General features: G+C 44.9%; 3 protein-coding genes and 1 long non-coding RNA gene across 5 annotated transcripts in view; 2 read left to right on the forward strand and 2 right to left on the reverse strand.

Moving 5' to 3' along the window:
* The window catches only part of LOC5667987 (serine-rich adhesin for platelets), a 64,076-nt gene extending 61,537 nt beyond the window's left edge, over positions 1 to 2,539 (reverse strand). Inside the window, exon 1 of one of the 2 annotated variants that reach the window (XM_061655705.1) lies at positions 1,467 to 2,539. The gene's annotated coding sequence lies outside the window, so the exon portion shown is untranslated. The remainder of the gene's footprint in view (positions 1 to 1,466) is intronic. The other variant, XM_061655703.1, reaches the window with a different exon arrangement.
* Positions 1 to 12,426, forward strand: part of LOC133392981 (uncharacterized) — a 130,598-nt gene that overhangs the window by 58,746 nt on the left and 59,426 nt on the right. The window lies entirely within an intron of this gene.
* LOC133393436 (mitotic apparatus protein p62-like) lies at positions 4,817 to 6,652 on the reverse strand. The gene is made up of 2 exons (XM_061658477.1): positions 5,692 to 6,652; positions 4,817 to 5,621 (listed from the first exon to the last, which is right to left on the reverse strand). The coding sequence occupies exons 1-2, from the start codon at positions 6,111 to 6,113 to the stop codon at positions 4,982 to 4,984; spliced, it is 1,062 nt and encodes a 353-aa protein (XP_061514461.1). The 5' UTR covers positions 6,114 to 6,652; the 3' UTR covers positions 4,817 to 4,981.
* Positions 7,154 to 11,859, forward strand: LOC11175756 (peroxidase). Its single transcript, XM_003436843.2, has 4 exons — positions 7,154 to 7,286; positions 9,794 to 10,167; positions 10,248 to 10,998; positions 11,071 to 11,859. Exons 2-4 carry the CDS (start codon positions 9,795 to 9,797, stop codon positions 11,753 to 11,755), a joined length of 1,809 nt encoding a protein of 602 aa, XP_003436891.2. The 5' UTR covers positions 7,154 to 7,286; position 9,794; the 3' UTR covers positions 11,756 to 11,859.

The following is a 12,426-nucleotide window of genomic DNA, read 5'->3' on the forward strand; positions in this document are numbered from 1 at the left end:
GACAGAATTGGTGGTGGGCCATAAACCATGCCGAAATGGAGCATGCTTGGCTCGCTGTGCGTGTATGTGTGTGTGAGTGTTTAGGAATGTGAGGCAAGAGACACCCAGAGGCGTTTGTAAGAAAACACCGCTAAACCGAGGCGAGACCAGCAAAGCGCGAACTTAAGCACTCGCGGTGCATATATTCGAACGCCCAGTGCCCTCCCAGCGGGTGTGCGTATTGGCGCGATTTATTTAATGTGGTTTTCTGTTGTTGTTGTTGTTGTTTTTGTTTTGCCAGCCTGCTAAAAGGTAAGTCAATCTAATACTGAAATCGTCAAACGCGCTGCTGAGATTGCTGAGCATTCTTGCAGCACATTAGCACCGGCAAATCAATTAGTTCATGCAGTTTCGCAGCTCTTTCGTAGCGCCAGGGTGCCTTCTACTGTATGAACCTGTCCATGGTGCCGGTTTTTTTTTATATATTACAAATAGCAGCCTAGGAAAGGTATTTTCCCGCTCGGCGAATAGCAAAAGGGGTAGCGCCAACGAATGTTTGATCTGATTTCTTTTATTGCTTTACAGTCGAGCTTTATTTCAGGCATCGACTAGCTGGAGCTTGAATTGGAAGTAGGAGTAAAAACTACATAAAAACCTCTCGAGGCCAAAGAAAGCAAAATGTGAACAAGAAAACTTCCCCAAAGTTTGCGCCAACGAAAGCACTCCGTTAGGTAGGCTGAAAAAAGAGGTGTTTATAGCCGTTGATGTTGCTGCTGTTGCTACTTTTTTTACTTCCAACCCACCCATGGCATGCGTTCGGTTTCGGTATTAGTTTGTTTAACAGACGACATAAAATGTGCCAATATATGCACCCGCGTGTGTATGCGCAGGATTCAATCAACGATGCGTCCCATAAATGTATTTAAGGATGCAAAAAAAAGTCCTAACAAAAAAGCTCTTCCCGGGACCTGGGTTTTCCCTCTCCCTACATTTCACAAATCAATTCATGTGTCATTCCACAATGGAGCTCCGTTGCGCTTTGTTTGATTGAGAAAATAATGAAGTTTTCGTTGGAATTTTCATTTATTGCGCTGCGAATGAGCATCGATCCTGAGACGCGGCTCGGTCATAGCCATTCGATGGGCCAGTGTTGGGGAAGGTTGTCAATATAAAATGGTGAAAAAAAGGGGTTGTCGCTGAGTAAGCAATTTGATGGTTTTTAATTAACCAAATCTGATGAACGGTATTGATTTTAAAAGAATCAAAACATTGAAACGATTTATCGATTTATTTGCGTACCGGGCAGTTTTATCAACAGCATAAAACTAATGTACGAGACTAAGTTTATGAAACGTTCTGTGAAAATGGATTTGACCCCTCCTCATGCAAAAAATCGCATTCGACGAAATTAATGCAATAAATAATTCATTCGCAATTCACTCACTTTTCCCCGAATGTGTAGATGTTGCATTGTAATCTCAACCTACCTTAGCGTGTTATAGCAGCGATGGAAATTCACCCGGCAGGGGTTGCCCGCACTGGTAGAACCGTTATTTTTCCAGGAAAAACTGCTATCAGCGTGTTGCGTTGACAAAAAAAACTTTTATAAATTTTCTCTTTTTTTAGCACCACCACTCCCGCGAGCGAGCGATTCTTCCGGAAAGAATATTTTGTTCACTCGTGCACCTAATCCTGCCACGCGTTAAGCCCGTTCGCCCGAATAAGCCTTTGCGTACGAAGACGAGGATCAATTTTCACACCCCGTTTCTAATCACACTCACCTCACTGACGCACACAAAACGCATCCCGGGCTCGAACGCCCAAACCTTCGCCCTCACGCACGTGTTTGGGTGGAAAATCACGCGACTTTTTTTTGCACGCCGCACACAGCAAAACCCGTATCGCAAATTCACGCGCTAAACTTTTGATGCCGGGGCTTAGATTCGCGCTCGTGCCAACGACACACACCCTCCCGCGCGCACCGTACCGTGATCGAGCCGACTGTAGCACTGTAGAAACACGCACGCCAACACTGGACGCACAAAGGCAGAATAGAAGGAAAACAAAAACGCACTCACACCCGAACCCAACCACGCAAAAATAGTTAAAATACCAACGGTCGTCTTAACGTCACCCCAGGCACCTCCAGGGCTCACTGAAAGCGCGTGATTTTCCTTCGCAGACTGATTATGTGTATCGCAGTACGTACGTACAATAGCAACAGCACCGCACCACACAACAACAACAGCACTCACGCGCACTAATGCTAATTCGGTCTGCAAGCTTCGGTCGAGGTTTGGGCTTAATTCTTCGACACTCGTTTTTTCCTTCGTTCGTACCGCGTTGTACCAGCAAAGGGCGAAATGCGTGTTTGAAAGTGTGCTTGTGTGTGTGTGGGGTTGGTTTTGTGTTTTCTGTGTGTTGTTCCACCCAGCCCGTGGTGGTTCGTTGTTCGATTTTTTTTTGTTATGTTTCGCTTGCTCAGCTTTTCTCTCTCTACCGCAACGGGACCGACGGGACCGACCGTGCAGGTGATGTTTGCCTTCGAAGGCACAGCCGAAGACTGAGGTGCGTTTCGCGCGGACGAACTGCGAGTAGCCGCGAGTAGAAGATCACTCGTGTGGCCCCTTTTCCTCTCCTGCCTTCAACCGCCAGCAAAGGGGGAATCGATCGGTGCTGATCTGCCATGATCGTGGAGCCAGGGAGGGTTTCCGATCGGTGCTCGCAATTCTGATGCTGCGCTGATTGGTTTAAGGTGGATTTAAAGAACAATATGTTTTAATTTTATTGGGAAAGTAAATGACAAAGAATTGTCGCATAACACGTACTAGATCAACATATAATATACAATATTTTAAAAATAAACTTCCACAATAATTGAAAAGTTTGCGTTACAATAGTCTGCCTCTTAATTGCATGGAGATAACTTGTTTATTATCTTTGCAAATTTGTATAAATAAGTTTTTTTTTAATTTCATGTATGTATATTTTTATGAATTTTTGTAAAATTCTAATGAAATTTTCAAAAATTATGTATGTCCAACGCTTCCTACACTGTGACACTGAACGTACTGCCCCGGTCTCTGCTGCTCCTCGTCGGGTCCACTACACGCGTGCTTTTGGATGGCTTCGTGATTCGTTCTCTCGGCCGGTGGAGCGAAGATGGAGAGAATGAAGGAAAGCGAGCAAAACAACCAACACCCTCAACCACCCCCCCCCCTCAGACCGAGCCAAACCACGCGGAATGCGATGTCAATGTGCTCTACAAAGGGCTCCTCCGGGTTGTGTACGTGTGTCGTTGTGTGCGTGTGCTCCGCCTGGTGGTTCAGCTTACGCGGGCGTAGCGAATCAAGAATGGCTCTCCAAGGGCGAAATAGAGAGTAAGTGGGTGGGTGTGGTGGCAGTGTTTAGGCTAAAGCCATCCCGTGCCATTCTGACCAAGCACGTTTAGGCAGGGGTTTCACCTCGCATGGTGATCTGTCGTTATTTGTTATTTATTAATAAAAATTTAACGGACAGCGAGTGGCCCTCTTGAAGCGAATTCGCTAACATACATTACATTAAAGTCATATTTTAGTCATCGTTTTGGCACGTTTAGTCTTCAGATACAATAGTTAACACTTAGAAGGTCGCACGGCACGAATATTTGAGAATGCGGCGCGCGACATGTCAGGTTGATGACGATCACAAATGAAATTAAACTAGCACAAATGACACATACGGATAAAGCGATCACAGGAGCCAAAGCGAGTGCGGCGTTCCTCCACGTCAGGTAACGATCTCACTCGGAGCGATATCGGCGAGACGTACATGTTGAGCTTCGAAAGAAGCGCCGGCGTGTCGGTTCGATTGTCAAAAAGTCCTGCGACAAACAGCCTCTGACCGTTGCAGTTTCGTTGCTTCAATGTATCGATGCCAAGCCAATAATAGATGAAAACGAACGCACAGTTAAACATAAACTAACATAAAAATACGTAAATAAGAAATTAATCAATTAATGTGAAGTATTGAAATCAATTTTGTAAAAAGATAAAACGTTTCATTTGAATGTAGAACCACGTTCTCTGTTTCGTTCTTCTTCTTCTTCTTCTATGTGGCATAACGTCCTACGCGGACATGCCAGGCTATGCTCTTTAACAGTGTAATTACGTAGCAAGTTTATGTCAAATATAAAAATCAAGTATCAATTTAGCTATTAAAAACAAAAGTTATTGACAATTTTGCATTAAAAGTGAATTAAATGAGTGTAATACATAATTGTTCTAATAGTAATGCATGGAAACTACTATAAATTAGCTTTTTAAAATAAAACGTTTCACTGAATTATAATAGTTCTGAAACAATTAAATATAATCCTAAAACACCCTGAAACGCTAAAGTGGGAAGCGATCCCTGTTATACAAGCTTTTGTAGCGTGAATCCATAAAGCTGCGAATGAACAAGCAAAATGAGCCGATCATGACAAAGCTTGCGGGTGGAAAGCTTTGTAAAATGAACTTCGTCGTTTAGCGATCGAGGTTCATTTGAAGTCATTATAGCAAAGCGATTGTGACGATCATACGATGAAATTAAATAAATTATTTCGAAATGCTGCAAAGTAATATAATAAAGCAAGTGAATTATCAGTATAATACCCTTTCTCTAATTCAGCATGAGCATTCTCCAATTAATAACGATTCATACTCAATCTGTACCCAATTCCATCAAAGCAGTTCAGTACCTCAATAATAATTATGCTAAATTTCATTGCGAATTTCTTGCACAAGTGACTGTCAGCGCCACATTCAAGCGCCACCCAAGCGACACCCACAGACGTTACACACAAGCACAGGCGGCGTGTAATAACAGTATCATTAGTTCGATTTATTACGACATATTTGCACTTCGGTTCGAGGTATCTCGTTAACTACAGTCCTAACAGCAGCTTCCTACCGATATCGTTGTTCTCTGCTCTTAATCTTAATCACCTACAGCACATTCCATCCCCTCTCCCCCCATTTGTTCAGTAATCTTGCGCATCACCATCCGCCTCGCTGGTGTACTCGTACTGCCGATCGTCCTCTCCCTTTTCCGAACCGTCCGATTCTTCGTCCTCGTCATCGTAATCATCTCCCCGGTACTTGTCCTGGCTGGCTCCATCGTCGTCATCATCTCCCTCGTCTCCCTCATCGTAGTCGTCTTCCCCCTTCTTCCCAGCCTGCCGACCACCATTCTCCTCCTCCACTCCGTCCTCGTCGACCTCCTCACTACCAAAAGACCGCTCAAAGTCACTATCGAACCGCAACGCGTCATAGTTATCGTTGAAATCCGAATCCCGACCAGCGTCCGATCCACCCTCACCCTCATCGAACCCATCGTCGTGGGCAATCTGTTTGGCCGGACTCTTCTCCTCGGGCTGTGGAAGCTGCCCGACCGCCTTCTTCTTGCCGTACCCATGCTCGCTGCTGTCCCGCTCGTTCTCATGGTACACGATCGATTCGTAGCCGGTGTGGTTTTTCTTCGCATTGGAGCGTCCCTTTGCCTTCGGGCCGGCAGCGACCGTTTGCCGCGACGATTTGGTCGGCTTCATCTCGGTGGGCTTTTTCTTGTCCTTGCCACCAGCGAGACCGTACTTTTTGTGTTTGTCCGGGTTTTCCACATCACTAAAACAGGGGAATCATCAGTTCCGCTAAGCTCAGTGCGTTGTCTTTTGCCTACCTTTCGCGTCCTTACCTTTGCTCCTCGAACACTTCGTACGTCGGTTCGGGGCGGTAGTGGTGCGTGTCCACCGTTAGCCTGCCCTGCTCTTTCGCCAGCTCGTCTCCGGTACGCTTCGACTCGCCAAATCCCGTCTGCCGCTCGTGCCCATACTTGTTCCCATCCTTGCGGTGAAAGTTCTCCTTGTGCCGGTAGCCACCCTTGCCCGACTCGCTGTTCGAACGCACAAAGCCAACCTCACCGTCCTTAAACCCGCCGCCCGAGTAGTACTCCGGCTCCGGAGCGGCTCGACTCTCAACGGTACTTTTCAGCGGCAACGGACGCTGCAGAAACTTGGCCGGATCGAATATTTCCGGGTACATGTGCAAGCCGGAACATTCTACCAGCAGGATTGCAGCAACCACTAGCAACAACGCGCCTTCCACAGCACGACACATTTTCACCACCGTGTTCCTGTTTTGCACGATTCTTTTCACAGAGTTCTTTTAACGTGAGCTTTGTGACTGTGGCTCACGCTTTACACTCAACGCACTGCCGTATGCAAATGTATGCCGTTCGGTTCGGCGAGGTGTGATTTATAGCAGGAATGTGCTTTTCCTTCCCTCTACGATGCGGTTTTTTTGGTGCAGCTGTTGTGCAATTGCCAGCGACCCATTGTCCCAGAAACGAATGCCCTATCCTCCCACTAGACTAGGGAAGGGAACGCTCCTAACCGGGCCTATCGATATCGGACGGGAAGGGAGCCCAGACTAACCAAAATACTCACTCAGCTGGAACGCCTTCCGTGGGCACTTGCGTCGCCGCGCGTTTACGGTGACGAATTGTGTCACGGGCAGCGAATTGCATCTGGGCAGCTATTGCACTGACGGTGTGTTGGATGGAATTCTCCGTTGTTTCAACCGTAAAACAAAACACTGCAAGGGAACACCCTTCCGAAAGGCGTTAAAAGAAATTACGAGAAGAGCGCAGTTCTTGATGATAGTTTGAGGTATTAATAGAAACAATTGAATGTCATGATTTTATCCAGTTTCCTTCATCGCAATCGACCTGAGGTTAGCTCGTTTGAACTCAATTATTGATGTAACATTGATCTGTTTACAATGTGTACTACTCATGGCAACACCAAACGCCAGCTACACCACATAATCTCCAATTGCAATTTCGATTGCTCATTGTCGGTTAAACAACGACGGCCGATCGATAAGCCATCCGCCACTTGACCAAAAAGAAACGATGCGAAATGATTAGCCAGTCTACTTGACCCTCTGCCATCGTTACTGCCGGTACTTGTCCATTTGCCTTGGCATCGATAAGTTGGCAGTAGATTTGTCGTCTAATTTGATAGCAAATACAAAACCACACCCCCGCCGACTCTCAGGTACGCGCGATGCACGGAATGCAAAACTGCTGATAATAGAACACGGCAGCGATAACAAACCACTTTTATTTTCGTACGGCGACTGAGACGACAACCACGCCACCATTCCGATCTTGTTGGGCAATGGATGGTTTTGCAAGCTCATGCTCCGGTATAAATGGTGCGGGCGTGAAGCGCAACCAATTCAGTAGTAGCCGGTGCCACTTTTCCGGTTGTCAAGAAGTTGTGCCAGGTAACTTGGGGTGGAGGAGGTTTTTGGGTGCTTGTTTTTGTTTGTTGCTTGTTGCTGCTGTGTAGAATTAGTGTGACGGTTGCACCCGGTGAGGTGTTCATTGGGTTGAGCAAAAGTGTCAGTGAAGAGTCAACAAGAACTATCGGTGACTGGTTCATTTTTGGTGTTTTGTGCATACTCGTGTAGTGTTTGAGAGACATGCGAGATATGAGAAATATATAAGTACATTTTATTGTCATCCTTTGCATGTGTTCTTGTGTGTTGCTTCTTATTTGGTGTAAGATTACCTGGATTGGAATAGTCAGTTCACTGCATGAATGTAGTTCGTTCTGTACAAGATTTGAGCCCAAGTCGGGTGTGATGTTTTACAGAACAGCTGTAAGACGGATTTGGACAATAATGGAGGTTAAAGCAGAGTTTCGTGGTACAGCCGTTTCTGAGCCGGTCACTGAAATCCCAGTCCACAAGTGGTACAGGCAGGTCTTGGCCGACAACGGTATTTGAGCCAAAAGAAGAAGAAAAAGAAAGCAGAATTCGAACTTTACCTCATGGTTTATTCTGCAGTGGAACTTCTTACAATAAGTTTAATCCGTTCCAGTGACTTGCTTGTTGTACGAAAAATTACTTATGATATGAAAATTCCGTATGAAAATGAAATAATTGGTAATAATAAATGTAAATATAAATATTCTTCAACCGTTTAAAAACGTTTCGATAAAATACTTGGCATAAAATCTACATTACACTTGCACATCAAACTTATCCAAGCTGCAGAATTTGGAAGAAGATGCTCTTGCCTTCATGAACAAGTAGATAAGGAAAAGTGCATTCTCAATATACCACACACTTGTGCATCACACATTTATACGACACTTATCTTCTTGGCAATAGTTTAATACTAAACAATTCATAGTATCTCTCACCTACCTGAGCGTTCAGCAAAAATAAAATAAAGTGCAATGTTAACTGATCGTGAACTTGATTTCATATCGACACCAAACAAGTGTATCAGGAACATAAATGAAATTGCTCGTTATGCAAGATTTTACTCGTTAGGAGACGTACAGCGCCTACCGTAACTATATGGACAGTCGTTTTTCGCAATTTGCGGAAAATACGATGGATGTAGATGGAACCAGTGAATGCATGAATTGTAGAAAAGACTATTTCACACCTTTGAATATGTTTTTGAAAAATTAATTACATGATTACATGGCGCCTTTGTAGCGGTCTAAGAGAACATCAATGGTGAAGTGGGTGGTGGGAGGAAACAAATATCAGGTTATGATCAGGTGTAAACAAACGCATTCAGCACTTTTTTAAAATCATTTTTTCCTTAATTTTGTTGACAATGGGGTAAATATCAGTGATGAGAGTGTTGATAAACTTATGTTACAGTTAAACACACGTAGACAGTGGCTTAATTTTTTGTGAGGTTAAATTTGCGCGATTCCGACGGTTTGAGCTGTCGGCAGAAAAACTCTCGAATGCACCTTCCTGTTCGAGCAATACGGTACCGATTTTTACTTCGTCGACTCGAATCTGCAGATGAGTTACTCGAAGCGGAACGTCGCTAGCAAAACGATACGAAAATGAACATAATTAACGTGCGAGTGAATATTCTCGAATGCCGAACGCGATATAGTAAGCCTGTATGTATGTAACAACAGCAAATATTTGGGGTTTACTAAAAAATCGTTGTTGAGGTTTATGTGTCACTTTTGCTTGATCGGATCCAACGACATTTTTGAAGTGACTATAGAAAGAATTTCACTCTTTCTTTGAATGCGAAGCTTTAAATCGTGTCAAAGTAGGCAATTTCATGTAGAAGAACGTCATCGCTAACAACACTGGTCGAGAGAGAAAGAGGAACTGGGAACTATTCAGTGTAATAGCTCAAAAGCTCAAAATTTGAGTATTGTCGTTCGATAGATTGATAAAACTAGACTTTAGAATAAATAATAATAATGAAAAACAATAAATCAAGCTGTTCAGCAGTTACGTGATAGGAATAATTAAAAATGAAATCCTCCTTGAATGAATGAAATAAAGAAATGAAATATTCTTTATGAAAATCGAACAACAAAAGTTTAGTTTTCACATGCCTTCATAAATTCCATTAAGAAGCTTTGTAACCTGGCTGAATTAACTAGGGTTATGAAAATACATTAAATTTATATATCATTTAAGTCAACTTCTTCAAATGACCTGGCTTCAGAAAAACAAATCACTGATTAAGAATCATAATCTTAATTAGTAATTGTGTAATTTTTGGTGAAACCCCCATTATTATTTGGTTTTGTAACAACATCCAACCTTTTGAGAAAAATATCTTGGATTAAATTTCAGTAGCATAGCGTTGAGCAATCATAGTGAAGATTAGACTGCTAGCAACATCTATTTGTCAAGTGAAAAACAATTAAAACTTTGGTATTGCTTGCATCACTCAAGCTCCTCTCTCGTCCAAAGCTCTTGAAATAAAAATGAATGTCTCTCACTTTCCTTAGGATGTACACCGTCCCAGGTTTATTGATTGCCATTACGCTCCTTTCATCTTACACTGGTCTGTCGCAAACGGTCTGTCCCGAGGCACCAGTATGTGACGATAGTGTACAAACCTACCAGCTCGATGGGTCGTGCAACAATCTAAACAATCCCGATTGGGGCACACCGAACCGACCGTACGCCCGGTTTGTACCGGCCCAATACACCGACGGCATCTGGGAGCCGGCCCTGGCCAGCTCGGGCAACCCACTGCCCAATGTGCGCCAGCTGTCGCTTCATCTTTTCGGTGAAACGGAAATGCAACATCCGCGAAGCACACTTGTAAGCATGCAGTTCGGACAGTTTGTAGCGCACGACCTGAGCTTTACAGCGGATGGTAAGTGTGTGTTTGAGCGTGTTGGTGTGTGTCTGTTTGTATGTGCCTCGTTGAACCCGATTTCAATTTACTCTGACCAGCTGGCGGCATACAGTGCTGTGCCGACGGGAAGATGGTCCCGAAGGCACTTGCCTCCCCGAGATGCTTACCCATCGAGGTGGCCGACGATGATCCAGTGCTGGCCGGCGAAGGCATTCAGTGCATGAATCTGGTGCGCACTAAAACCACACTGGAGGACGCTTGCTCGTCCCTGGCAGCCGGTGAAGAGTCAGCGGAGCAATTATCCTCAGTCACTGCCTTTCTGGACCTGTCCGTGGTGTATGGGAACTCGCTGGAGCAGACCAACAGCTTGCGTACCTTCAGCCGAGGACAACTGCAGGCGGAGACACGCAACGGCAAGCAGTGGCTGCCGGTGCATCCCAACAAAACGACCACCTGCGTGTCGAAGGATGCCGCCGACGACGCTTGCTATCTCACCGGGGACGTTCGCTCGAATCAAAGCCCGCACCTAACGCTGCTCCATCAGGCGTTTCACCTGGAGCACAATCGGTTGGCACGTGAGCTGGCCGACCTAAACGCCGGCTGGGACGATGAGACGGTATTCCAGCAGGCACGCAAGCTTAACATTGCCCAGTACCAGCGGATCGTTTACTACGAATGGTTGCCGATTTACCTCGGGGCGGAAAATATGCGAGCGGCCGGCGTACTGCCCGCACTGGAGTTGCCCGGCTTTGCCAACGACTACGATGCCTCGGTCGATCCAACGGTGAGCAATGCGTTCGCAACGGCTGCATTCCGATTCTTTCACAATCTTATTGCCGGTCACTTGGAGTAAGTGTTGGACGGGGAATGGGAAATGTCGTAAAATATATTAATATTTATATGAGAAATTCAAATTTTCAGTTTGATAGCGGAATCGAGACAGCCGACGGGATCGATCCGTTTGTCCGATTGGTTCAACAACCCTTCGGTGCTGGAAAAGGATGGCAATTATGAGCAACTGTCCCGGGGGATGATCTACCAACCGCACGATCGTCCAAACCATCATCTCACTCCGGAGGTGAAGCATTTCCTCTTCCGGCACGGTGGACCGGTCGGTGTTGATCTGAAAGCGATCGACATTCAGCGCGCTCGGGATCATGGACTGGCCTCCTACAACGACTATCGCGAGTACTGTGGGCTGGGCAGGGTAACGAGCTGGGAAGAGTTTAACAATTTGCTGAGAACTCCTGCCATGGTGCGGTCACTATCGGAACAGTACGAGTCAGTCGATGACGTAGATCTGGCCGTTGCGGGAGCACTGGAACGTCACCATGGCGATGGAATGCCGGGCGAAACGTTCGCTTGCCTGCTGCTGGATCAGTTCCGCCGTACGCGGGTGGGCGATCGGTTCTACTTTGAGAATGGCAACGTGTTTAGCTCGCGCCAACTGTTCGAGGTGCGAAAGGCGTCCATGGCACGGGTACTGTGTGACAATACGCACGGACTGAAGGAGATACAGAGGAATGCATTTTTCCTCGTGAGCGAGAGTAATCCGGTGATTCCGTGTGAGCAAATTTCAAAGGTGAATTTAACGCGATGGCGTTGAGAAGAAGACGCTCGTGTGTGCATACAAATGCGTGCTTTCAAGCCGATTAAAATAATGTTCAAACCCAACTCCACTTAATAAATTGTATTGCATTTATAATGAAACTGATGCGGTATTAGCGAGTGATATTTTAAGTTTAAAACACAACTGAATGTTTTGTATCTGGTCCGCTTAAACGATAATGGGCACATTGAACGGTACCAGTAACAGCCGCAGAATGAAATTTATAAAAGGCGTAAATTCCACACAATTGAATCTTAATTTGTGGATTTTGTGTCAATTGTTTTTGATTGAAACATGACCATCCATTGACAACAGTGGTATCAAATAGCTTGTTTCCACTCGTTCCTATTATAGATCCTTGGGCAGAAAATGGAAATCAACATACAAAATACATAACTGTATTGATTTAAATACAAAACCATAGTAATTTATATGCTAAGAAAAAATTACTTTGATGATTAATCATGAAACCTGTTTGATCTCCACAGTTTTTTTTAAAGCTGTGATATTTGATAGCCTGGATTATGGATACAGGTAGTCCCCAAGGTACACGGTACCTCTTATACGCAGATTCGCTGATACGTGGTTTTCAAAGTTTGATTGTTGTTTAAACAAATTGTATTGATTTGACATAAATTGTAAAATGCCAAATAATTTCCCTTGTGGTC

This window comes from Anopheles gambiae, chromosome 3 (assembly GCF_943734735.2).
Source record: "Anopheles gambiae chromosome 3, idAnoGambNW_F1_1, whole genome shotgun sequence".
Classification (NCBI taxonomy): Eukaryota; Metazoa; Arthropoda; class Insecta; order Diptera; family Culicidae; genus Anopheles; species Anopheles gambiae.

What these genes read in the sequence shown, in the direction of transcription:
- LOC133393436 (XM_061658477.1), bottom strand. Translation starts at nt 6,113, where the DNA reads ATGTGTCGTGCTGTGGAAGGCGCGTTGTTGCTAGTGGTTGCTGCAATC. An exon ending in GAAGTGTTCGAGGAGCAAAG is followed by an intron (nt 5,622 to 5,691) that starts GTAAGGACGCGA and finishes CCCCTGTTTTAG; the next exon opens with TGATGTGGAAAACCCGGACA.
- LOC11175756 (XM_003436843.2), top strand. Translation starts at nt 9,795, where the DNA reads ATGTACACCGTCCCAGGTTTATTGATTGCCATTACGCTCCTTTCATCT. An exon ending in CCTGAGCTTTACAGCGGATG is followed by an intron (nt 10,168 to 10,247) that starts GTAAGTGTGTGT and finishes TACTCTGACCAG; the next exon opens with CTGGCGGCATACAGTGCTGT. An exon ending in CTTATTGCCGGTCACTTGGA is followed by an intron (nt 10,999 to 11,070) that starts GTAAGTGTTGGA and finishes TCAAATTTTCAG; the next exon opens with TTTGATAGCGGAATCGAGAC.